Source organism: Podarcis bocagei (genome assembly GCF_964188305.1).
Source record: "Podarcis bocagei genome assembly, contig: HAP1_SCAFFOLD_215, whole genome shotgun sequence".
NCBI classification, from domain to species: Eukaryota; Metazoa; Chordata; class Lepidosauria; order Squamata; family Lacertidae; genus Podarcis; species Podarcis bocagei.
Genome location: NW_027670233.1, coordinates 58,077 through 85,450, shown reverse-complemented (window position 1 = coordinate 85,450; position 27,374 = coordinate 58,077). Strand labels below are relative to the sequence as shown.

Here is a 27,374-nt window from a genome sequence, read left to right as displayed (position 1 = left end):
TACGAACCAAGTGGCTACGTCAGTGGCTGCGAAGATTAAGGAGCAACATTGGAACTGAACTATTTGAATTAAAAAAGAATGGAAGCAGGAGAAGGAACAACAACAGCATCTCCCCAAGACCACAACATGGGAAGTCATCAAAAAATGCTTAATTTGGAATAGAATAATTGGCTTTTTAAATTGTATTATGAATTGGTATTGTATTAATGTGGTTTATATTGGATTATTATTAATAAAAAAAAACTAATAAAATTATTATAATAACAATATATGAGGTTTTGAATATTAACAGTACGTATAAGACGCTTCTACTCTTTTTGTGTCTTTTCTTATTATTAATAAAAAATACATTGGGTATACAATATTCAATGATATACATATTCAATAATAACATATTCAGCTCAACCATATGTACAATTCTATATACCTTAACACTCCTCCCTCCACAAGGTTTATTTAACTTTTAATATTTTAATTGCCCCAAATTGTTCAAACCTACCCAAATAATTCAGTATCTTCTCAAACCAATCCTCCTCTTTCTCACTGACTTTAAGCCCTTTCAGTCTATGTATAAGATGCTTTTCGTCTTTTGGTGTCTTTGTTGTTCCATCAATGTGAGTTATGATGCTGTTCCTATAATACTAATCCCACCAACCCTGCTCCCAAACTACCACCACAACTCCTAACACCAACATTTCCAACTCTCTCCACTGTACCAGGAACCCCACCCCACCCCAGTCATTCTGTTTGTACAAACTTCACACACTCACACACTGCATATGCCACATTTCTGTTATAAATTCATAGAAAATCAACCATACATCGGATTGCACTGTTCCATTTTTATTTTACTCCAAATGACAAGAACTATCAAAGGGGGGTGACTTGGTCCTAGTCAGCCATAATCCCTTCACCATCTCAGCACATCCACTGGAGCCCTGCCCAGATGATCCCAGACAGAAGGCAATCAAGATCACAAAGAACTTGCATATGGGAGTGGATTCAGCATGGACTGAAACAAAGGACAATGATCAGATCTTCCCTCTGGGGGCAGGAAACTGCCAACTCCCCTTTGTCTCCTGGAAGTGACTCATGGGAGGGGGAAAGGAGGAACCAGCCAGGTGACAGGACACTCAGGTTACCACCACCAACTCCTCCCTCAACCCCTCCTTTCTGTAATGTATGCATGATGTTTCTGGGGGTGGGCTTGACCTAGAGGAGGGGAATTTCAAAAGTTATTATAAGACCTGGCACTATTTTTCTGGGTCTTTTCTGGGAACACCCTGATGCATCACTTCAATAAAGGCCAAGCCTACAGGCGGCTGTTTTGCTCCAAGTTATCCTGGTTGGTGTCTTTGTTTTGTCCAAGGGAGCCCTCGGATTTTTCCGGTAACAGTTTTGGCGACCATGCTCACGGACACTTGGTTCTCCTGCAGAGGTGAGGAGGGAGATAGAGGGGATCGGGCGCCACTGGGCAACCTTAGCCCAGGGATCCTTCTTCCTCTCCCTGCCTCCTCTTTGCGGGCGGTAATCAATCGTCACCAAAAGCCCAACCAGGGGGAGCAAAGGCGAGGTCAAGCCGGCTAATGGGAAAGGATCCCGGGATCCGCGGGGGACATCTTCGAACGTGAGTATGGTTTGAAGTAAAACACATTGGGAGGGGGGTGGGAAAGTAACGTCCCCACAACAGCCAGACTTTCCTTCTTTCATTTCTGACGTTACCCTTTGGAGTCGGCCGGGAACGTTTTCAACTCTCCTCTTTTCTCCCCCGATTTTCCCTTTCGGAAAGTGGCCAGGAAATCGCGGAACTTTTCTGTCAGACGTTACCTCTCGGAGTCGTCTAGGGATGTCTAAAACTTTTCCTTTTCTCCCCCGTTTTCCGTCTTGGAATTGAGTCCGGGAAAGCGTGGCTCTTTTACTGTTTCTCTGACGTCTTCCCTCGGAGTCGTCCGGTGGCGTCTTTTCAAAAGTATTTTAACGCAAGGTCATTTGCTTCCTTTCAAACCTTGGTTGTTTTCTCGGACCCCGATCTGGCACTGCATTGCGCAGGTGTTCAGTAGGGGACTCCAAACTTAGTCTCAAAGGCTAGGCAGGAGGCTGTCGTGGATGGTAGAGGGGGAAATTGGGGCCCCACACTAGGATTAGTCTTGTAAACAGCGCTGAGGTAAAGGAATTCCGTGCTGAGAGACCCGTGGTTTGAGTTTCCGGGCAGAGGGACCCGTGGTTTGAGTTTCTGGGCAGAGGGACCCGTGGTTTGTTTCAGGTTCAGGTTTGAGATTTCCAGAAATTAATTCGTGGTTTATAGATAAGTAGGAATTGTGTTAGTCAAGGGTACTTTGAGTACTGAAAGGATCTTTTATCTGTCCCCCCTTTCTTTCCCATTGCCCCTCCTCCCTTGTGTGTGTGTTTCCACTCTTTCTGTCTTTAGCGTATTTCGTTAACGGGGAAAAAAAGGCTCAATAATAACATATGAGAGAATGGGAGCTCACTAAACACCCTAGCTGGACTCCTCCTGGCAACAAAGCTTCCATGAAGCCTTTTTGCCCCAGAGAGGATTCTAATATGCCCCTCCACCTTGCCATCTCCAATTGGGAAAAAATAAAATAAAGGGGCAAAATGGTCTTTCAAGTACAAAGTACGAGACCGTTGTAACTTTTAGTGGGTGGCTTAGGCTCACCACCTGGAACCCAGGGCACAGCGGCCACCTCAGGGATCCTTCAACAAAATCAGGGTGTGAACCCTTAGGGAGAGCTGAACACATCAAATTTGTGTTGTTAAACTATAACCTAAAGCTAGAACATGAAACCGTAAACTTAATGGTGCTCAGAAGGCAGTAGATATAATAACAGCCCAGCCTGAGAGCCCACGCATTAGAGATCTTAGTTTCTCTGAACAAAGAATAATAAATAAATAAGGAAAATGAATAAGAGATGTACTCAAAGATTTAGAAATATTTCAAGGGTTTGTATTTACATTGGCCTCGGCATCCACAGACTGTTCTTAAATGCACATAGTTTTTAAATTGCAAGCTTGCTTCAAAAATTTTAAATCTAAGGAAGCCATGTTGGGCCTTATCATTCTTAAACAAGACAAAATGGAGAATGAAGTGTGCAAATGTTTGTTATTTGAGAGGCTCTAAAAGAGAGTTTTCCTCCCAAGTGGTAAAATCCTGTATACGTGCTACTTGTGTTCTGAAAGGAGGATTACCCCACCTTCTTCCTCTAGTTTAAGTGAGGAGGGTGATTTTAAGTCTAATGGTAAATGATGTTTTGTTGTAACTTTTGAGTTTGTGAGTACACCTGTGTTCCAGTCTATTTTGGAATGTGAAGTTAACCTAATGTTTCTGCTGCAAAAGCCTAGTTGAGCCAACTGCTCTCTCAAGCTAAAATGCAGTGTATGTACAGTGGTGCCCCGCAAGACGAACGCCTCGCAAGAGGGAAAACCCGCTAGACGAAAGGGTTTTCCGTTTTGGAGGCGCTTCGCAAAACGAATTTCCCTATGGGGTTGCTTCGCAAGATGAAAAAATCTTGCGCGTCCCCGCGGTTTTTTTTCGCTCCCCCCCTTTTCCTAAGCTGCCTATCAGCTGTTCCGCTGAAAAACCCGCTTAACAGCTGATCACGGAAAGCCGCTAGACCGCTGTAGCGCTAATCAATGGGCTTGCTTCGCAAGACGAAAAAACCGCTAGACGACGAGAATCGCGGAATGGATTCTTTTCGTCTTGCGAGGCACCACTGTATTTCATTAAGCATATGCCTATGAAAGTATGGTGTTCCTTCTAAGAAAAATATGTGAATCCAGTTTTAACTTTGATTTGGTTGGACAGAAGAGTTATTGTAAGGCTCCTGATATCAGTCTCTATAAGACTTCCTGGCCTCTTTTCTCAGAAAATGCCCCCCCCCCCCGTTTCATTCTATCTGTTTCAGTTTTTTTCTCCCTTCTTACTTCTGTGCCAGGTAAATTTACTCCCGAGTAAGCTTCCTTTAAAGGAAACCGCAAAGAGGGGGGAGCAATCTTTCCCAAGGTACCCTGCATCTCACTTTCCTATTCACTTTTGTGTTCCCTTTAAATCAAATCTATAGCTGTTTTAACTATGCTTAATAAAAGATCCTCTCCCTGTCTTAGAAAAAAACTGTTCACTTCAATCTTCCTTTAAATATCATTTCACTAGGAACATGCATTCTTTAGTCTAAGGAAGCAAACTCACTCAAACTATCTCAAGATCTGCTAAAAGGGTTCTGTGTAAAGTTGGGTACTTTTATTTTCCTCTTCCTTAGTACATGATAGGAGCATAGATGTTTCCTTTCCCAGTTGTAAATCTGTACTTAAATGTGTATGTCTCTTTGATAGTACAAATCTTGCTGTGAGATCTTGCTGTGAACCCTATATTTTGGAGGATTGGACTAGATGACCCCAGGGTCTCTTTCAACTCTCCCAATTTGTGGCTGTGTGGAAGGAACATGTGTCTGCAAGCCTTGGAGGGTAATTCTTAAATTCTGGTGTGGTGATGGAGTTGAAATTCAGCCTAGCTTTGCTCTTTAGTTTTAAAAGGTGAGAGGTGAAGCTGGGATGTTTTGAAGCACAACTGGTAATATCAAGCATTTGAGTGATTACAGTGTTTATCATTAAAACTATGAATTCTGACTCTCTGGCCATTTTTTCCCATATATAAGGGCGTGGCATTGTTCCGCGAATAGCCAGAGGGATATTAGCCCTTTCCTGTACATAAAGGAAGCAGTCCCTTTTGCTTGGGCTACAATTGCTAACTTTATTGAATACTTTAATTGCTCAGTTTCTCTTTTTTGTTTAAAAAATCTAACCCTATTTTTAAAATCTACTCCATACCCTTCCCTTCCCTTCCCTTATTCAAATGGTAATTTAGCCAAAGGATGCAACATTTTCAATAGTATAAAAGGTTTGCTGAGACATGAACTCTGCACATACACAGAGGCTAGATCAGTCAAAAAAAGAGAGAGAAAGAGAGAGAGAGGAAAGGGGGAAACTGTAGGGTGGAGAGAGGAGGTTTTGAGAGCTTCACCTGCAGGGAGAAACTTATCCAAATTTCCTTATGTAAAAAAACTTGGAACCATTGAGGGAAATCACCCTTAATGTGTCTTTGCTCCAGGGGCTACGTAAGACAAAAGGGTTAAAAAAAAACTAGCCCATCAAAAGTCAAGAGCTTTCCAGGTTCCAAATCTTAACATGCCAAATTCTTTTCACAGGTAAATATCAAAGCATTCCCCCCCAATGGGAATTTTAGGAACCGCATTTCCTGACAGGCTTCTCACATTAAATAATTTCCCCTTTTAACAGGATATGTGAACCCCGATAACAAAGTGTTTGTCCCTTTCCCCCCCCCTCCCACAGCAACTTTCTTGTTCTGTGAAACAAGTCTGAATTCCTGCTATATTAGTGACTTCCATCTCTTTGTGGCTTTGACACTTTTTAAGTTACAAATAATCTGTTTTCATTTATTTAATCCGTTTTTCCATGATGTCTATGAAGTTAATCGAAGCACAACCAAACAGTGTTTGTGGAATGGTACTTGTTTACCTTTGGCCTGAGCATCTCTTATTAATTCTGTCATTTTGGCTAGTTCAAGGTACTTGCACAACTTTAAATTGCCATTCATTTTTTTCTTGGTATTAAGTCCTTTCCCAGTATTTTGCTATTAACATTCTAGCCGATGTTGTCACATCAAGAAACACTCTTTTATTTTCATTGTTACTTCAGATTTCTTAAAATTGTGTGTCTTACCATTTATTTATTTTTCGTTCCTCATAAGTCATTGTGTGTGTGTGTGTGTGTGTGTTTCATTATTATTTTAACCTTGTATTTTTTTACAGTTCTCTTTCTTTCCAAAGTGAAGGAAAGCAAACGAACTAAGCAGATAATAACAGTAATTATATGGAAACATGATAATAATATTGAAAGGAATAAAATGCTTATTCCGCTAAGATTTTTATTATTTGCAGCTTCCCACGGAAACTGAAGGACATCCTTTTTTGCCTTTCACCCCTTCCCTTTTCTAACTCTGTCCCCAAAACCCTGCCCCTTACAGGATATCACTTCTACAGATGTGTTACTACAGATCCAATGAAAAGCTTCGCCACCACAAGACTATTACCTGCAGCAGCAACAACAACAGACACCAAAGTTTTCAAAGTGGCCACAGCAATTTCTTTCAAAGGGGAAGTGGGGCTGACAAAGGGGGGTGGAGTTGAATTGCAAGGACATCTTCTCACTTTGAACCTCAAGACTGTGCTCCAGGATTCAAAAGATGCATACATAAATATCCCAATTGTCTCAAGATATGCAACTGATATTTAATTAGTTTGTTTTGTATTATGTGTTATTACGTAGGAATGTTGAAATGTGTCTGACAGTGTGTTGTTTCCACAAATTGGGGGGGGGCTATTTCTGGGGCTATTTTTCTGTGTTTTATGTTTAATGTCTTATTCCTTACAACCCAGTGGAGGATTCTCATACATTTTATGCCTTTTAACAGACCAGGCTATTATGTAGTCCAATGTTTAGAATTAGATAAATTTATAACCACATTTCGTTGTTCCACCTGGCACTCTGCCAACTTCCCTACCCATTTTAAAATGTGCTAAAACTCACTTAACCAAAGAGAAGCTGATAAGATACATGAAGGTGCATATGCTTTGGTTTAGCAGGAATAATCCCTTATAGAGTTAAATTGACTTATTTGGACAAGTGCCCTATTAACAGATTGGTTTGAAAAGTTGAGAACCATGGGGCAAGAAAAATTCAAATTGGACTCAGTTTGAATTGGGCAAGTGTATCCAGGCTGCAATTAGCTTTTTGGTCCTTAATGTGCAAGTGAGCAACTTCCCATGACTGCAAGACCAAAGCCTATAATAATAAAATCCCATAGAATGGCCAAGGCAAAGACATTTCTCTCATGAAGTGCCCAAACCTGTGACATGGTTGATATGAAAGCCCTAAGTGGATTCACCAGGGATTGCCACTCCTGTGACACCAGGCCGGTGTGAGACCACAGAAGAGCTACCTTTACACCTGAGAACACAAAAAATGGCGGGGGACAAAGCAAATTGCATTTTTCAGTCATTAGTGGACCTTCCTGCTAAATGTAAAGCATACGCCACTATTGAGAAAATATTTCTTCCAAGGTACTAGAATGCCACAAGTAACTGAGCAACAAAATATTAATTTTACATGATATCCTATGTCCAACTATGTGCACTGTTACACCATTATATTTCTATGCAAATATCCTTAAAGTAGCATGATATCCAAGTCCCTTTCAGGTTCACATGGACACACACATCTGGGACGGAGAATAGCAGGTTAATATTTACCACCTTAAATTGTGCGGAGAAAAGGATTGCAAAGTAGCCACCTTTGCAATCTTATCTCCGAAGGGGGGAACTGTAACAGGAACCCCCCCACCCCAATCATTCTGTTTGTACAAACTTCACACACACACACACACTCACACACTGCATACGCCACATTTGTTATAAATTCATAGAAAATCAACCATACATCGGATTGCACTGTTCCATTTTTATTTTACTCCATATGACAAGAACTATCAAAGGGGGGTGGCTTAGTCCTGGTCAGCCATAATCCCTTCACCATCCCAGCACATCCACAGGAGCCCTGCCCATTTGCTATGCCAACCCTGATGATCCCAGACAGAAGACCATCAAGATCACAAAGAACTTGCATATGAGAGTGGATTCAGTATGGACTGAAACAAAGGACAATGATCAGATCTTCCCTCTGGGGGCAGGAAACTGCCAACTCCCCTTTGTCTCCTGGAAGTGACTCATGGGAGGGGGAAAGGAGGAACCAGCCAGGTGACAGGACATTCAGGTTACCACCACCAACTCCTCCTTCAACCCCTCCTTTCTGTAATGTATGCATGATGTTTCTGGGGGTAGGCTTGACCTAGAGGAGGGGAATTTCAAAAGTTTTTATAAGACCTAGCACACTATTTTTCTGGGTCTTTTCCTCTCTCCTGCAAGTGAGGGGAACACCCTGATGCATCAGCTCAATAAAGGCCAAGCCTACAGGCTGCTGTTTTGCTCCAAGTTATCCTGGTTGGTGTCTTTGTTTTGTCCAAGGGAGCCCTCGGATTTTTCCGGTAACACCACCAAGGCCCCAAAATCAGCTGGCTCTCAGCCCATCATCACTCACCCCAGCACTCCAGATTCTCCCCCTCCCTATTTAACATTATATTATATCTGCTATTATACTTGTGAGACATGACCTTCATTTCTTTAAAGACCTGTCTATACAACTTTATATACAAATACCAGAACTTCACATGCACTCCATGCATTTAAGACTGATTTCCCATTATCTGAGTTCATTGATGGGAAGGAAAGTGAACTCTGAGAGAAATACGTCAAACACTCCATACATCTAAATGTTTTCTTCTCCCCTTTGAGAATCTGTAGAGGTTTCTTAAGCATCCCATTCTAACTGATGCACCGCTCTGGGACTTCCAGGTTGTCGCATCAGAGTTCAGTCGCCTGCCATGCACCCTCCGCAGATCAGGTGCTGTGGTAAACTGGTCCCCAACCATTTGCCCCTCCCTCACCTGTCTTTGCTCTCCGGCCAGACCAGGTTTCTGGAGCAAGGCTGGCAGACCCTTTTACCTTTTCAGAAACAGGACGAAACAGAACTGGTAAGGCTGCCACCACTCCCTTGTCCCAGGGTTACCTTAAGCCACAGCTCAAGGGAGACGGCTGTGTTTCTTCGTTACCGGTTAACCCCAAACTACAAGTTGCTTCCACAAGCTTGCAGGTAGAAATTCTTTAGTAAGGCACAACCAAGAAGCTAGGCATTGGATTTAGCTATTTTCCCGGATAGGCACACACAATACAAGTGAAAGTTTCTTGCTTAAAATTTATTTTAAAACATAAAGAACATGCTAAAAAGCAGGCACATCTTTTGGTAGATTACAAGTAAAGAGAAAATAAAAACGTTGCAAAATATAGCTAGCTAATACTCACTTCTACACTCTAAGGCAAAGATAGGAGAGTTCAGAGTCCTTCAGAAATCCGCATTCAGAGGTCTTAGGAAATCTTCATCACAAAAGACCGGTGCTTAGGTGGAACATCAGCAGCCGGGCGATTTTGTGGATTGCAGAGCGTGCCTTCCCAGCCATTCTCAAGATCTTTTATCCCTAATTTGCACGTGGAATCAGATCCCCCAGGCCCAATCACCACTCTTGGTTACATTTGAATTCTCCAATGACTTGTGGGTTAATAATTTTAACTTCTGACAGCTGGGCCAATTAAGGCTCCAGAGCCTAGATCAAAGTTGTTTCCTCCCTTTCTTAGAGCTTATGCAAATGCACCTCCTTTGGGCAATTAACAGGGAGATAACATCACCGGCTGGATATACATAACTTCCCTCACAGGTGCCAACTCTTCACATTATCCAGAGAATTCCTCTCCCATAGTAAACCTTTCACGCCCTTGGAGCCAACAGGTCTACGGGTTAAAGCAACAGGACCTAGTTCCCATAATTCTTGCTGGTTTCCCACAAGGCCTCACTCTCCGCTTGACCAAAGTACTAACTTTACTACAGGTGCCATGGGGGTGGGAGAGAGAGTGTGGGTATAGCCCCCCCCATAAGGCTCTGGGGTTACTGGAACATCGGAGCACTCTGCCTAAAGTGGAAAGCTATAAAAATGTTGGGTGTTAACAAGAACTTGACTATGGGCCAGACGAGGAAGACACCCTCAACCAAAGTAGAGAAGGAGAAACAAGAGGAGAAAGAAAGAAAAAAATGACTTGATGGAGATTCTTGCTTTCAGAGTGAAATCAGCTTATGCAAAAGCAAATAAACTACCAGGAGTTTGATTGATTTTATGAAACTCAAGATCAAGAACTCCAAACACACTACCAGAAAAACTGATTACAATGCTCAAAATTGCTGAAGAAAAGAACCAGCTATAAGTTTCTGGCTGATGCGCTCAAGAAGAATTCAATTCCCTTTAGTTGAGAATTCCTGGAAGGGAACTTTTTTATGTACATAGGGAAGAAACAAAGATGGCAAGGGCCAATAAAAACAGAGGCATTCTAGAGAAAATATATTTTAAAAAAGAGCTGGGAGACGAGCTGGAGGAGGGAGATAGCTGATAAGGGGAAAGGGGACTTAAAACTGTTTAAATGATTCAATGATGGATTTAAAATTGTTTTCATTGAATGTGAATGGTTTGAACAACAAAACCAAATGAAATAAAATTACACATATTTTCACAAGGAAACAACAACAAAAATGATTATTGGTAAATAAAGGACTAGGACAGGAATTCAGATAAAACAAAGAAAAGAGGGGTGGTACTATATATGAATTCCAAACTGGACTCTAAACAGATCTTTAGAGGTGAAGAATTATTGCAGTGAAAGTGATGGTGAAGGAGAAAAAAATATTATTGGTAGGAGCTGACGCACCTAATGAGGAAAAAGAAAGATTTCTTCCAACTATTGGATGAAAGTATGTCTGAGGTTTATGTTGGAAATATAATTATTATGGGCGATTTTAATGGAGTGGTATCACTGGACTAAGACAGAACACTGCAGAAAGGTATCTCAAAAGAAGGCAAAATACCAAATACTTTTTTTGTAATTAATTATGTAATTAGGAAGAATTTATAGAGAGTTTGGAAAATGTATAAGGATTTGTTGGAAAAGAAAACATCTTTGTGGCTTTCAGCCAACCAGATGAATTATAACTCGAGAGAAAATTACTTAGGGTGATGCTCCTGAAGAAACCATTTCTTTTAGGGATAACTGGGTTAAATGTTCCATGAAGACAGATGAACGACAGCAGCAAGAGTACTTTATGCAGAAAAATGGCAAAATCAAGAGACAGCTACACTGTTCCAAAAGTGATGGAATATGTCAAATTGGCAAATTTAACTATGAAAATAAGAAATCAAGGCAGACTTTAAAGAGGAGTGGAAACCTTTTGTTGAATATTTAAATAATTTTTGTAAACATGTACAAACACAGGTAGGAGCTGAATGAAAAACAACAGTTGAATACTTGCTGGAGAAGGGTGTGGAAAAGGTAAGGTGTAAATATCTGAAAGATGCAGCAATTTAAAAATTCTATGGGGAAACCATGGAGAGGAAGTCAAGTATGAAATAAATGTGTATCTGGAAAGTATGTAGCAATTTGTAAATAAATTGCATATAAAATCATATACATATAAAGTAATAGAAGAACTTCCCACACTCCTTCCATTCAAATCATTTCTGCTTTTCCTATTTGTTGGTATATCTGTTGGGTTTCAACTCTTAAAGCTTCTCCTCCTTGTGAGTCCATTGATGTTTTGTAAGAACATCAGGATTGAAGAGCTATCTACACTCCATATAAGTAAGTGGTTTTCGCTCTGTGAGTTCAATGGTGTTTGCTAAGGTGCCCACTTCTATTGAAGCTCTTTCCACACTCCATGCATTTAAATGGTTTCTCTCCTGTGTGACTCCGTTGATGAACACTAAGTGTTCCACTATCAGTGAAGCTCTTTCCACATTCCATGCACTTAAATGGTTTCTCACCTGTGAGTGCAGGAAACACCATCAGAGCACTCCTGACATATGGTTGTCAAGCCTCTGCTTAAAGACCTCCAAAGAAGGAGACTCCAGGGGGGCCACTAGGTGGCACATCAGAAGATGGCTGACAATAACATCACTCTGACACACACGAGGTCATTTGGAGGCTATGATGGGGGTAATTAGCCTCCTTAACCCCCCCCAGGATTGTGGAGGGGACGGCCCTTGCCTGCTGTGCCCTATACCACCCCCGAATTTGTGGGGGTGGGGGCACTAGGCACAAAGCCCTCCTGTGGGATTCCGGCATTCCTGGACACCGTCCCTGATTCGCACCGCTAGTTGCAAGAATCTTCAAAAGAAACAATTTGGACAAGATAAATTGCACATACTTCAAGGAAAAATGGGGAGTAAAGACTGCTGACAGAAGAGATCTCTGATAACAAGACAAGAATAAAATATGAGAGGATACGTCAAGATACGGTACAACAAATGACTGAGGGGGGGAAAACCTGCCTTTCCTTTTTTTATGTGAGTAAACAAGAATCCCCTCCCCTGATGAGTCAGAAATTAAGGTCTTAAGCTGTAGATTTATGACTGTGTGGAGATAAACTTTGTAACCAAAGCAATGTTTCAAGACAAAGCTGGAAAGCTAAGAGTTTTGGAATGATGCAGTTAAAAATGCCGTCGCCATTTTGGGAGGCATTGTTGGAGCTCTTGGGTCTGGGAGGAGAAAGAGAGAAATCAACTTCTCGGTGGGACTTAAGAGCGACAAATGCCCAATTTATGATGGAAAGAGCAATGGTATCTACAAAAGAGATATATGGAAACCATCTGGACTTAGTTTGGAGGAACGGGAAATCCACACAGGATTATTATATTTGCTTATCGGCTTAAGGAGACTAACAGAAAAGATTGTAAAAGAAAAAGAGAAATTATATGAACAAGATATGATGTGGAAACACCAAGATAAGACTGGATAGAATTATGTGTTGGGATCGGAACTTAACAGGTTAAGATCTTCCCATGATGCCTCAGCATTCTGACGTCAGTTTTAGAAGCTTGGGAGGAGCTTGGGAGGAGTTTCTCTTTTCTCACTCTATGCTGTGAGGGGAAAAGAGCAGTCTTATAATGGCTGAAAGCAGTCCTGGTTTTCCGAAGATATGTTGAAATAAACGGCTGTAAATAGACAAACTGGACTCTGTGTGTTTGTCTGGAAGCTGAGTCAAGCTGCGTGACAGTTTTACACCGCTGCGTGAAACTCTGCTGAGCCGTGACGGAGAGCTGCGAGCGGAAGTGTGCCGGGCGGCCATAAATCGCTAATCGAGGTTCGTAAATCAATTAGCGGGAGTCACGGCTGATAACAAACTGCCAGAGGTTATGGACCCTAAATCACCGCTTGTAAACCTGTCACTAGAGGCTGCCGGAATGCTTTGAAGTTGCGTACGGATGGCAGTGGAGTTGGCGAAAGCGGAGGTCTGTATTTGAGGCAAGCAGCTAGCTGAAAGACGCAAAGGTTTGCCTGTGCTGAATGTAGCAGAGCTGAGAACAGCGGAAATCGTTTCTCCACGCAGCAGGAGCCGGAAGAGCTGGTGTTTTTGTAAGTACAGCTTGGGGCCCCTTGGGAGAACGGGAGAACATGGCAGATGGCCAGGAGGTGATTCAAGCTCCGTTTGAACAGCTTGAGGAACTCACCGCCCAAGCGTGGAATACCTGGGCAAGATGGGTGAGAGCGTGGTTCATAGCCACGGAAGTTTGGGACATTTCCCAGAGGGAACCAGTGCAACTGGTGGACAGAGATTCAGGAAAGCTGAAGTCTGTTTCTCTGGAGGAGAAAATGCAGAGGGAGAAAGCTGAGATCTGCATGTTGCGGGCAGGTGTGCATGCTAATTTGCAACATCACCTGGAAAGCGTTGAATCTGCATGTGAGGCTTGGCGTGTGCTGAAACGTCTGTGTGAAGACTCAGCAGAGGGCCAAGGGCAGATGGAAGCTGGAAGCCTAGAGATGGCTGGAGCCCCTGTTCCTGATGATTTAGCCTCAAGGAGTGCTAGTGAGCAAATCGGGGGGGGGCGGAAAGTTCCAAAGGCAAGTTTGAAAAGTTTTCCACTGAACCTGCTGGAATGGAGCGGCAGTTCAGGGGGGGCGGATCTGGCAAGGAGTGCTTTTCCGGAAGAAGGAGGGCCAGGCCAGCTGGGAAGAGCCCCAGGCAGTGTTTTTCCACTGGAGTTCGTCGTTGCTACTTGTGTAATGCAGCGGGACATCTGCGTCGAGATTGCCCCCACCGGAGCAGAGAGGCAAGGCAGGATGTTTTCAAGGACACTTTTCATGGGAATCAGGCGGGTTTCCATGGCAACCGGTCTGGAAAAACAACCAGGCGTGGGACTGAGGCTGGTGGACGTGCCAGGTGCCAGGAAGACACTTATCAAATAACAGCTAGTCTGGCGCTGTTTGAAGACAGCTGTGGGACAGAGGAGCTAAGTTTTGTTATTGACTCTGCAGCTAATCGCAATTTGATTCCAGAGACACCTGCTGTTGAGAGATGGAATTGCAAAGCAATTCCTGCCGGGAAAACTGTACTGTTTGCAAATGGACAGAAAAGAAATATGACTAATTCTGTAAATGTGTATTTCTCTATTTTACAGGAAACGTTGCAGTGTTGCACTGTTCCTGGGATGCACCACTGTCTTTTATCTGTGCCTTATTTACTGAAAAAGGGATTTACGGTTTGTTTTCAGGGTGATGTGTGCACGATCTCCAAAGGAGGGAGGATGCTTGCCAAGGTTAAAAAGGGGCAGAATGATCTCTTCATTCTTAAAACGTCTCTGGAGGGTGGTGGGAAGGTTGAGAAAGCACAAGCACTACGTGCTACAATTCCCAATCATGATTCATGTGTACATGCTTGGCATGCTCGAACAGCTCATGGATCTTTGGAAGCACTACAGGTGCTACCAGAGGTTTCTGAAGGTTGTAATATAGCAGAATGTGGACTTGCTGTGAAATGTGAAACTTGCAAGCTGGCAAAGGTAAAAGGATGTAGTTATCCAAAAGTAGAGAGGATAACAACAAAACCTTTTGAACTGATTCACATAGATTTGTGGGGTCCTGTAAAAGAACCAAGTCTGGGAGGGTCAAGGTATCTGCTTACGATGCAGGAGGATTTTACGCAGAATTCCTGGATACACGGTCTCAAATCCAAGGATGATGCAGCACAGCTGATCAAAGGATGGATTGAGGAGGTGGAACAAAGGTTTTCCACCAAAGTGCAAGCTGTCACAAGTGACAGAGGAGCTGAGTTTACAGGTTCTGCTTTGCAGAAGTACTTTCGCAAGAAAGGGATACGTCACACAGTGACTTCACCCAATCAGTGGGGGGTGGCAGGGCTGAAGTGTCAGGCTCTGGTTAAAACTGCACAGGTGTTGCTGGAAGATTCTGGGTTACCTCCAAGGTTTTGGCTGGAGGCAATCAAGTATGTGAGCTTCACCTGGAATCGCACCTACAATTCCATGGTAGGGGACACACCATTTGGTTTGTTGCATGGCAGGAAACCCCAGATTCATTTTTTGCGTATGTTCGGGTCACATGCGTCTGTGCCAGTACCTGCTGCTTTGCAGGGGCCAGATGGATCCAAGTTCCGAAAAATGATCTTCTGTGGGTATGAGCCAGCAGCGTGTGCATGGAGGTTTGCGTTTCCATCAGGTGATCAGAGTAAGTTACTGATCAGTAAACACGCTGAGTTCTATGAGCAGGATAAAAAGTCACAAGCTGCTGTCAAGCGTGATGTTCTTTCAGAGTGTCTCTCTGATTCAGAACAGGAAGATTCTGAAAGGGAGGAAGAAAGGGAGGAAGGAGAGTCAGAGGCGGAGCCTGTTGCTGAAGACCAGGATGCTGATGATGGTCAAGCACAGGGGTGGGTTTCTCCACAGGTTAAGAGAACACCCAAAAGCGAGCCCAGTTCTCCTGTGAGTGTAATGGAGAGGATTCGAAAACGTTTTAAGTCAGAGGGGGAATCCCGTGATGCTGAGGACACATTTCCTGGTAGCAGTGAGTCAGAGGTAACGTCTGAGTTTGTGCCCAGAAGGTCTAGTCGCTCAACAAAGGGCATTCCACCTGAAAGATACCAAGCAACAAGTGCGTGGGCCAGATTCGCACAGTGTGATTCTGGGAGTGTTGAAGGGGTTCAACAGGTGCCTGGGAAAGATGCCGGGAAGGGGCACAAGACAAAGGGGAAGGTGTTGAACTCAAAAGGGTCTTGTCAGAATGTGATGCAAGAGGGGGTGTTGGGATCGGAACTTAACAGGTTAAGATCTTCCCATGATGCCTCAGCATTCTGACGTCAGTTTTAGAAGCTTGGGAGGAGTTTCTCTTTTCTCACTCTATGCTGTGAGGGGAAAAGAGCAGTCTTATAATGGCTGAAAGCAGTCCTGGTTTTCCGAAGATATGTTGAAATAAACGGCTGTAAATAGACAAACTGGACTCTGTGTGTTTGTCTGGAAGCTGAGTCAAGCTGCGTGACAGTTTTACACCGCTGCGTGAAACTCTGCTGAGCCGTGACGGAGAGCTGCGAGCGGAAGTGTGCCGGGCGGCCATAAATCGCTAATCGAGGTTCGTAAATCAATTAGCGGGAGTCACGGCTGATAACAAACTGCCAGATTATGAACTTTGTCTGGACTGATTGGGACTGATTTGGACATTAACGCAGTAATAAGAAGATGATCTGAATCCCCCTTTGGATCTTGAAGTATGGGTTCCCCCAACAAAATTTAAAAATTTGGCTTTGTACAGTGGTGCCCCGCAAGACGAATGCCTCGCAAGACAAAAAACTCGCTAGACGAAAGGTTTTTCCATTCGCGATTTGCCTCGCAAGACGAATTCCCCTATGGGCTTGCTTCGCAAGACGAAAACGTCTTGCGACTTTGTTAAACCGTTTAAACCGTGCTTCGCAAGAAGAAAAATTCGTTAGACGGCAAAAATTGCGGAACGAATTAATTTCGTCTTGCGGGGCACCACTGTAATTTGGAATTTATGCGATGTGATTTAATTTGATGAGATTGGCCAGTTAATAAAAATTATTAAAAAAACAAACAAAAACAAAGAAGGAGACTCCACCACACTCCTTGGCAGCAAATTCCACTGTCGAACAGCTCTTACTGTCAGGAAGTTCTTCCTAATGTTTAGGTGCAATCTTCTTTCTTGTAGTTTGGATCCATTGCTCCATGTCCGCTTCTCTGGAGCAGCAGAAATGGTTTCTCCCCTGTGTGACTCCATTGATGAATTCTAAGGTGTCCACTAGTAGTGAAGCTCTTTCCAAATTCCATGCATTTAAATGATTTCTCCCCCGTGTGACTCCGTTGATGAATTCTAAGGCTTCCACTAGTAGTGAAGCTCTTTCCACACTCTATGCAATTAAATGGTCTCTCCCCTGTGTGACTCCGTTGATGAATTCTAAGGTCTCCACTCTGACTGAAGCTCTTTCCACACTCCATGCATTTAAATGGTTTCTCCCCCGTGTGAGTCCGTTGACGAATTCTAACGTCTCCACTCTGACTGAAACTCTTTCCACATTCCATGCATTTAAATGGTTTCTCCCCCGTGTGAGTCCGTTGATGAATTCTAAGGTTTCCACACTGACTGAAGCTCTTCCCACATTCCATGCACTTAAATGGTTTCTCTCCTCTGTGAGTCCGTTGATGAATTCTAAGGTTTCCACTTTGACTGAAACTCTTTCCACATTCCATGCATTTAAATGGTGTCTCCCCTGTGAGTTCGTTGATGTTTTCTAAGGTGTCCACTCTGACGGAAGCTCTTTCCACATTCCATGCATTTAAATGGTGTCTCCCCTGTGTGAGTTTGTTGATGAATTCTAAGGCTTCCGCTAGTAGTGAAGCTCTTTCCACACTCCATACATTCAAATGGTTTCTCCCCTGTGTGACTCCGTTGATGAATTCTAAGGTTTCCACTCTCACTGAAGCTCTTTCCACACTCCATGCATTTAAAAGGTTTCTCTCCAGTGTGACTCCGTTGATGAATTCTAAAGTTTCCACACTGACTGAAGCTCTTTCCACACTTCATACATTCAAATGGTTTCTCCCCTGTGTGACTCCGTTGATGAATTCTAAGGTTTCCACTCTGACGGAAGCTCTTTCCACACTCCATGCATTTAAAAGGTTTCTCCCCTGTGTGAGTTCGTTGATGTTTTCTAAGGTCTCCACTCTGACTGAAACACTTTCCACATTCCATGCATTTAAATGGTTTCTCCCCTGTGTGAGTCCGGTGATGAATTCTAAGGCTTCCGTTAGTAGTGAAGCTCTTTCCACACTCCAAGCATTTAAATGATTTCTCCCCTGTGTGAGTCCATTGATGTTTTCTAAGTTTTCCACTGTCAGTGAAGCTCTTTCCACACTCTATGCATTTAAATGGTTTCTCCCCCGTGTGACTCCGTTGATGAATTCTAAGGTCTCCACTCTGACTGAAGCTCTTTCCACACTCCATGCATTTAAATGGTTTCTCCCCTGTGTGAATCCGTTGATGAATTCTAAGTTTTCCACTATCAGTGAAGCTCTTTCCACACTCCATGCATTTAAATTGTTTCTCCCCTGTGTGACTCCGTTGATGAATTCTAAGGTTTCCACTCTGACGGAAGCTCTTTCCACATTCCATGCATTTAAATGGTGTCTCCCCTGTGTGAGTTCGTTGATGTTTTCTAAGGTGTCCACTCTGACGGAAGCTCTTTCCACACTCCATGCATTTAAATGGTGTCTCCCCTGTGTGAGTTCGTTGATGTTTTCTAAGGTCTCCACTCTGACTGAAACTCTTTCCACACTCCAAGCATTTAAATGGTTTCTCCCCTGTGTGAGTCCATTGATGTTTTCTAAGTTTTCCACTGTCAGTGAAGCTCCTTCCACACTCCATACTTTCAAATTGTTTATGTTCTCTCTTTTCACACTCCATTTATTTAAATGGTTTCTTTGTTAGTTCCATTGGACGTGGCCCACCAGAATTCTGACTGCCTTCTCCATTGTCTTCTTTCGATGGGGTGGGGAGAAAATCCTATTTGTTTTCTAGGAAGAGAACAAAGTACTATTACAATTAGCACCTGCTCTTATTTTAACATCTTTTACAATCTCTCCTGTCCTCCATCTGTTCCAAATTTTTAGGAAAGGCAAATGAAATAATGTAAAATAATGGTCATCCATAATCAGCCTTTTATAACCCTTAATTATTGTTAATGAAGCAGTATTATCCTTGAATACGGTTGAACTGTGCTGTTTACGTTTTATAAAAAGTGGTTTCTCACAGGAAAGGGAGCTGCTCTATGTTACATGAACCTGGCCAATATTCATCAGGGTCCTAAGTTCATCATGAAGTTCTTCATCCGCTGCACTATAATCCTCCACCCCTTGGGCCACATTTTGTCCCCTTCGACCTCTAGATCTTTATTAATCACCAGCACAGTCCCTTTGGCCTCAGGAGGTCCATACTGACCATTTTGGGAGACCCATATATAAGTCTAGTGACAAGGCTTGGTGCTTGTGGTCGGTTGAAGGAGTGTTTAGTTGGAGAATGTTCTTGGGGTTGGACCTCCATCTCTCAGCCTTGCATTCTTGAATGGAGAGAGCTGGAGATGCAGAAGGAAAGCAGCTGGAACCTGACCGCTGGGATGGCCAGATTGAGAAACCCACCCCATTATGATTTATAATAATTATATGCCACTGGGTCTCACACCTGCCTCCTGACACTGGCTTATCTTAGCGGAGATTCCCTGTCCAGGCCTCTCTCACTGTTCTTCCTCCTTGTGTGTGTGTTTCTTGTGGCTGAGTAGCTGCTCTCCCTGTGCAAAGGTCAGAGGGGGCAGGGTTTCTGTTGAGGCAGGTGATTAGCTGTGGGAGGAGCTTATCAGAGCTTGCAGGGCAGCGGCGCGCGCCTAGCGTCACACGCAGTTTGATCCATCTTTAGATTTAGGGGAGCTAGTCTCAAACGTTTGTTGGGGGAGACCTAGGGTTTTTTGGGGGGGAGTTATTTGTCCTGTCTGCACGCTTCTTATGATGGAGGACCGCTGTAGCCAGCCCCAACAACACGTTCTCAAGATGGAGAGTGAGGGAACAGCTGCAGTCGCCTGCGGTTCCTGCACAATGTTTGCCATCTTGCCAAAGGTTGCAGGCAGCTTTACCTGCAGCAATTGCATGTTGATTGCTCTCTTAAAAGACAAAGTCCAGCAACTGGAGGAATGTGTGGCTACGCTCCAAAGAATTAGAGCTGGAGCTCTTCTTGGAAGCAACAGAGATCACCGTCTCCACCAAGGAGGAGACAGGGGACTCCCTTGAGAAGGAGGCTAGTTCACCAACACAGGAGCCAGATATATGGAGAAACGTGACTCAAAGAATTAGGAGGCCCAGGGTTCGCTCTGATTGTTTAGAAATACACAATCGCTTTGAGGTCCTCTCCCCTAGCATGGAAGACGAAGAGCAGACTCCATTTGAGGATCTCTCCCTCGTTACAGTCGATCAGGTATATGAAGACGAGCAGCAAAGTCAGTCCTCAGGGAATGTGCAGGCGACCTTGGAACGGACAGCTCGCGGAAGAACCCCGACCAAACCTAAGAGGAGGTGTGTAGTGGTGATAGGGGATTCCCTACTGAGGGGAACAGAAGCAGTGATCTGTGGGCCTGACAAGATGTCTCGGGAAGTGTGCTGTCTCCCCGGGGCTAAGATCCAAGATGTAACTGAACGACTGCAAGGAATCATAAAACCCACTGACAAATACCCCTTCCTCTTGGTTCATGTGGGAACCAATGACACTGCAAGCAATAGCCTCCAGAAGATCAAAAGAGACTATGAGGCTCTGGGCAGGAAATTGAAGCAATTAAATGCACAAATTGTCATCTCATCTGTCCCCCAAGTTGAACGACGTGGCCCAGGGAGAGAGGGAAAAATAGTGGAAGTGAACAGCTGGCTTCGCAAATGGTGCAAACAGGAACGGTTGGGATTCTTAGATCACGGACTGCAGTTTCTTGAAGATGGACTTCTGGCAAGCGATGGGCTGCACCTCACAACGGTTGGGAGGAATGTTTTTGCCAAAAATCTCAGAAACCTCATCAGGAGGGCTTTGAACTGACTAATGTGGGGGAGGGAGACAGTGCTCCTGAAGATAGGAGTCTATCAATTGATGAAGATGATCATCCAAATGTCATAGATCAAATGGAGCAAACAGCACACAGACCTAGTGGTGGGAGGAAAAAATCCTTAAATAAGAGACACGGGGGAATGATTAATAGACTTCAATGTCTGTACACTAATGCGCAAAGCATGGGTAATAAACAAGATGAGCTTGAGCTCTTGGTACAGCAAGATAAATATGACATAATAGGCATCACTGAAACCTGGTGGGATAAGTCCCACGACTGGAATGTAATAATGGAGGGATACAATCTATTTCAGAGAAAGAGACCAGACAAGAAAGGAGGAGGAGTGGCGTTATATGTCACGGATGTGTATACCTGTGAAGAGATCCAAGATTTAGAACCTCAAAGCCAAAGTGAGAGCATTTGGGTCAAAATTAAGGGAGAGAAGAGTAACAGTGACCTCATTGTGGGAGTTTACTATAGATCCCCAAGCCAAACAGAGGACATAGATGATGCCTTCCTGGAACAGATGGCCAAGCATGCAAAAGGAAGGGAGATAGTAGTAATGGGGGACTTCAATTACCTGGATATTTGCTGGATGTCAAACTCAGCCAAGAGCATAAGGTCAAACAGATTCCTCACTGGCCTTGCAGACAACTTCATTGTCCAGAAAGTGGGAGAAGCAACAAGAGGAACAGCCATTTTAGATCTGGTCCTAACCAATGTTGATGACCTGGTTAGTGGGGTAGAAGTGGATGGATCATTAGGCGCGAGTGATCATGCTCTTCTGAAGTTTACTATACAGCGGAAAGGAGCAGCCAAGAATACTAGGACTCAACTTCTTGACTTTAAGAAAGCCGCCGTCATAAAACTTAGGGAAGTGCTGGGTGAGATCCCATGGACAGTAATACTAAAAGGAAAGGGAGTTCATGATGGCTGGGAGTTTGTTAAGAGGGAGATAGTAAAAGCACAACTTCAGGCAATACCAATGAGACGGAAACATGGAAGGTGCTTAAAGAAGCCAGGGTGGCTATCTAAAGAACTTTTAACTGAGTTAAGATTAAAAAAGGATGTGCACAAAAAATGGAAAAGGGGGGAAACCACCAAAGAGGAATTCAAACAAATAGCCAGCACGTGTAGACACAAAGTCAGAAAAGCTAAAGCACAGAATGAACTCAGGCTTGCTAGAGAGGTTAAAAGCAACAAAAAAGGCTTTTATGGGTATGTTCATAGCAAAAGGAAGAACAAAGAAACAGTGGGGTCACTCAGAGGAGAAGATGGTGAAATGCAAACAGGGGACACAGAAAGGGCTGAACTCCTCAATGCCTTCTTTGCCTCAGTCTTCTCCGATAAAGAAAACAATGCCCGACCTGAAGAATTTGGAGCAAATGATTCAGCAAAGGAAACACAGCCCAGAATAACTAAGGAGACAGTACAAGAATACTTGGCTAGTTTAGATGTATTCAAGTCTCCAGGGCCAGATGAACTGCATCCAAGAGTGGTAGATGTGATCTCAGAACCACTGGCAGTCATCTTTGAGAATTCCTGGAGAACAGGCGAAGTCCCGGCAGACTGGAGGAGGGCAAATGTAGTCCCTATTTACAAAAAGGGGAAAAGAGAGGACCCAAATAATTACCGCCCAGTCAGTCTGACATCAATACCAGGGAAGATTCTGGAGCAGATCATTAAGCGAACAGTCTGTGAGCACCTAGAAAGGAATGCTGTGATCACCAATAGTCAGCATGGATTTCTGAAAAATAAGGCATGTCAGACTAACCTGATCTAGTTTTTTGACAGAATTACAAGCCTGGTATAGAATCATAGAATCATAGAGTTGGAAGAGACCACAAGGGCCATCGAGTCCAACCCCCTGCCAAGCAGGAAACACCATCAGAGCACTCCTGACATATGGTTGTCAAGCCTCTGCTTAAAGACCTCCAAAGTAGGAGACTCCACCACACTCTTTGGCAGCAAATTCCACTGTCGAACAGCTCTTACTGTCAGGAAGTTCTTCCTAATGTTTAGGTGGAATCTTCTTTCTTGTAGTTTGGATCCATTGCTCCGTGTCCGCTTCTCTGGAGCAACGGAAAACAACTTCATTATTGAATATTTGGAGTGTAAGAACGAAATACCCGCGGTGCTAATTTTTATAGACGCCGAAAAGGCATTTGATGATGTGTCTTGGAGGTTTCTATTGAAGAGTATGGAGAAAGCAAGGTTTGAGGGTGAGTTCATGGATGGAATAAAAGCAATATACTCGAATCAATCTGCAAAATTGATTATAAATAATAACCTAACAAAGTCCTTTAAGATTGAAAAAGGGACAAGACAGGGGTGCCCCCTGTCACCGCTTTAATTTATCATGGCACTAGAGGTAATCATAAATAAAATAAGAGTAACACCAGAGATCCGAGGGATTAAAATAGGAACAAAAGAATTTAAAGTAAAAGCGTATGCGGATGACCTAATGCTATCCCTGGAAAACCTGCAAAGAAGTGTTGGTATAGCTTTGGAGATGCTAGAGGAATTTGGCAAATTATCCGGTTTTAAATTAAACAAATTAAAGACAAAAATGCTGACCAAGAATGTGGGAAAGGAGGAAAGGGAAAAATTGGAAAGGGAGTATGGAATTAAAGTAGCAAAAAAAGTAAGATATCTGGGAGTTTGGCTAACTACAAAAAATATAAACCTAATCCAGGACAATTATTTTACAACATGGAAGGAGATTAAAAAAGACCTAGAAATATGGAACAGAGTGAAGCTTTCGTGGAGAGGAAGAATGGCAGCGATAAAAATGAACTTACTTCCGAGAATGTTATTTCTGTTCCAAAACATCCCAGTAATTAGAGGTTCCAAAATATTCAAGGAGTGGCAAAGAACCCTTTCGAAATTTATATGGCAAGGTAAAAGACCAAGAATTAGTTTTAAAATTCTTACAGACAGGAAAGAGAGAGGGGGTTTCTCGGTACCAAATTTGAAACTTTATTATGAAGTCGCCAGCCTTTGCTGGATCAGGGATTGGATTACCTTGGAAAATACTGACCTGCCGGACCTGGAGGGGTTCGATAATAGGTTTGGCTGGCACTCTTATCTATGGCAAAATAAAGAAAAGGTGCATAGAGGATTCTCAAATCACATCATCAGGGGGCCCCTCTATGAAGTGTGGGAGAGGAATAAAAAACTTTTAGAATGGAAAACACCTTGGTGGTTATCCCCAATGGATATACTAATAATAAAAAAGTTTAATATGGAGGGAGACAGGTTAACATATGAAGACCTACTGACAAGATCAGAAACCGGATGGAAGATGAAAACATATGAGGAGCTGAAAGATAAATTATCTGGCTGGTTACAATTCCATCAAATAAATGCGATATGGACAGCTGATAAAAAAATAGGGATGAATGAAAAAAAATCTAAGTTCCAGATAGAGATAATTGAAGGCAAATATAAACTATCATCTAAAATGTACAATATATTATTAGAGTGGGACACCAAGGATGAAGAAATAAAGGGGGTAATGACAAGATGGGCAATGGACCTGGGTTATAATATAGAGTACGATAAATGGCTGAAATTATGGACTAGTGGAATGAAGTTCACGGCATGTGTAACACTCAGGGAAAATTTGGAAAAGATGATGTATAGGTGGTACATCACTCCAGCAAAGTTGGGGAAAAGGTACAAAACAGGAAATAAGAACTGCTGGAAGTGTAAGACCAAAGAGGGCAATTTTTTCCACATGTGGTGGACGTGTGACGAAATGAAGAAATATTGGGAACTTATCTATAACGAGTTAAAAAATATATTTAAATATACATTCCCTAAAAGACCGGAAGCATTCCTACTAGTAATAGTCGGGGACGAAATCAAAAAAGAGGATAAAGTACTATTTCAGTATGCCATGGCCGCTGCCAGATTGTTAATTGCCCAAAACTGGAAGAATCAAAATACCCCATCAATTAGAGAATGGCAAACAAAATTATTTGAATTTGTTAATCTAGCAAAAATGACACAAAAAAATAGAAACCAAAAGAATGCAAAGTTTATGAACGACTGGAACAAATTTATGACCTACATTGAAGGGAACCATAGAAACTTAAAGACTATAGCAGGTTTGGTATAAATCTTACGATGTGTAAATCTGTAACAAGTATAAGCTGCAGGAGAAATTAATTATGGATATTAAGAAGCCTGAAAGCGGGAGGGATGGAGGTCGGGAGGGGGAAGAAGAGGGATCTAAGTTTTTAAAGTTATAAAGAAACAAATGTGAAGACTAATAACTGGAATGGAAACGGATAAGATTATTATGTTATATTTGGACATTTGCAACTTACTTATTCATTTATCTACTTTCTTTTACTTAAATTTTTTTTTTATTTCTATCTTTTGTAATGGCTGATTTGGTGTTTTTCCCCCCTCTTTTGGGTATGTATATGAAACTTAATAAAAAGAAAATTTAAAAAATAAAAATAAAAAAAATAAACAGAATCATACTGACTAGTGATTTACCATAAATTGTGATTGAAATCAATTTGACTTATATCAAATCCACCCTGATTGCAATCTACCACGACGTCTGAAATAAGGATGGAACTATCCAGAGGCGAACAGGAGAATGTCCTGGCAGCTGCTACTACTTAGGGGTCTAAAACGGATAAATGACAATATTATCAATCCTCACACGCTCAGTTTCATCAGCAGGGAAGCCAAGATGCATCCTAGCAGGACTTTTGGGTTTGGGCTAGGCTACCAAATGGTGGAATTCAGGACAATCCAAAGTAGGGAGATGAGTCCTAGTGAATGCAGATAACCTGGTATTGTCATCAGGGAAGGGGGGGGAGAAGGGGGGTCAGGGGTGCTGGAAGGGGCGGGGTCTCTGTCGAGGCTCCTCCCCCTTTTCCATTAACCCTTCCCTGGACTCCCTCTCTCCCTTTCCCCAGCCAGGCGACCCCAGGGAGAATGGGGGGCCTCAGCCCCACCCCCAGCCCTGCTCGGGGTCCTCCTTCCCCTTCCCGCCAGGGCAGCTGAGCCTCTCTCGGCCCCCCAGGAAGGAGGAAGGGGAGTCTGGCGGGGCTGCTGCTGCTGCTGCCCAGGAGACCTTGCAGGTCTTGGGTCCCCCCTTCCCCCCCCTGGGTCGGGGCCTGGATCGGGGCCCCTGTCGACGGGCCCCAGGGAGGGAGGGCGCTCTCCTTGCGGGGGGGTCTCTTCCTCCTCCTCCTCCCCCCTTGTCCCCCCCTCTATTTCCCCCCCTTCTCTCCCCCCCCTTTACCTCTTGGTCCTCCGCCTCCCTGGCTCCGGATTAGTCCGCTCTCCTTGTCTGCAATAGAAAGGGCGGGGGGGGGGCGGCGGGGGGAGGGGGGCTCTTCAGCGACGCCCCTCCTCCTCCTCCTTTCCCTCTCTGGCCACTTCCGGCGCGTTTCCCAGCGCCACTTCCGGCGCCTTTCCCGACGCGCGTGTCCCTAGAGCCACGTCTGCAAGAGCAGCCCCCCCTCCCTGTGTCCGGAGGGGAAGGCGAGGGGGCGGCGCTGCCTCGGGGGCTCCATGGGGGCCTGGCCCCCCTCCCTCCGCCTCCCCACAGCAGGGGGCGAGATGGCGGCCGGGGGGGGGGCATCATATCTGGGGGGGACCTGGGTTTGCGGGGAGAGAAGGAGGGAAGGGCTGCCCCTCCCCCTGTGGGTCAGGAGAGTGGGGGAGGGGCTGAGTGAGGGGGAGGGAAGGGCTGCCCCTCCCCCTGTGGGTCAGGAGAGCGGGGGAGGGGCTGAGTGAGGAGGAGGGAAGGGCTGCCCCTCCCCCTGTGGGTCAGGAGAGTGGGGGAGGGGCTGAGTGAGGAGGAGGGAAGGGCTGCCCCTCCCCCTATGGGTCAGGAGAGCGGGGGAGGGGCTGAGTGAGGAGGAGGGAAGGGCTGCCCCTCCCCCTGTGGGTCAGGAGAGCGGGGGAGGGGCTGAGTGAGGAGGAGGGAAGGGCTGCCCCTCCCCCTGTGGGTCAGGAGAGTGGGGGAGGGGCTGAGTGAGGAGGAGGGAAGGGCTGCCCCTCCCCCTGTGGGTCAGGAGAGTGGGGGAGGGGCTGAGTGAGGAGGAGGGAAGGGCTGCCCCTCCCCCTGTGGGTCAGGAGAGCGGGGGAGGGGCTGAGTGAGGAGGAGGGAAGGGCTGCCCCTCCCCCTGTGGGTCAGGAGAGTGGGGGAGGGGCTGAGTGAGGAGGAGGGAAGGGCTGCCCCTCCCCCTGTGGGTCGGGAGAGTGGGGGAGGGGCTGAGTGAGGAGGAGGGAAGGGCTGCCCCTCCCCCTGTGGGTCGGGAGAGTGGGGGAGGGGCTGAGTGAGGAGGAGGGAAGGGCTGCCCCTCCCCCTGTGGGTCAGGAGAGCGGGGGAGGGGCTGAGTGAGGAGGAGGGAAGGGCTGCCCCTCCCCCTGTGGGTCAGGAGAGCGGGGGAGGGGCTGAGTGAGGAGGAGGGAAGGGCTGCCCCTCCCCCTATGGGTCAGGAGAGCGGGGGAGGGGCTGAGTGAGGAGGAGGGAAGGGCTGCCCCTCCCCCTGTGGGTCAGGAGAGCGGGGGAGGGGCTGAGTGAGGAGGAGGGAAGGGCTGCCCCTCCCCCTGTGGGTCAGGAGAGCGGGGGAGGGGCTGAGTGAGGAGGAGGGAAGGGCTGCCCCTCCCCCTGTGGGTCAGGAGAGTGGGGGAGGGGCTGAGTGAGGAGGAGGGAAGGG

At 44.7% G+C, this 27,374-nt stretch overlaps 1 protein-coding gene and 2 long non-coding RNA genes across 3 annotated transcripts in view; 1 reads left to right on the top strand and 2 right to left on the bottom strand.

Annotated features, from left to right (window-relative positions):
• The window catches only part of LOC308579578, a 77,998-nt gene that overhangs the window by 19,216 nt on the left and 31,408 nt on the right, over positions 1-27,374 (bottom strand). The gene's annotated exons all lie outside the window — the stretch shown is intronic.
• LOC308579579 lies at positions 4,131-6,606 on the top strand. Its single transcript, XR_014004545.1, has 2 exons — positions 4,131-5,599; positions 5,700-6,606. It is a non-coding gene; the product is annotated as an uncharacterized lncRNA (long non-coding RNA).
• LOC308579580 (uncharacterized protein) lies at positions 17,085-26,020 on the bottom strand (the record flags this gene model as incomplete). Its single annotated transcript, XM_081214140.1, has 3 exons — positions 25,949-26,020; positions 17,354-18,616; positions 17,085-17,110 (listed from the first exon to the last, which is right to left on the bottom strand). The coding sequence occupies exons 2-3, from the start codon at positions 18,504-18,506 to the stop codon at positions 17,085-17,087; spliced, it is 1,179 nt and encodes a 392-aa protein (XP_081070266.1). The 5' UTR covers positions 18,507-18,616; positions 25,949-26,020.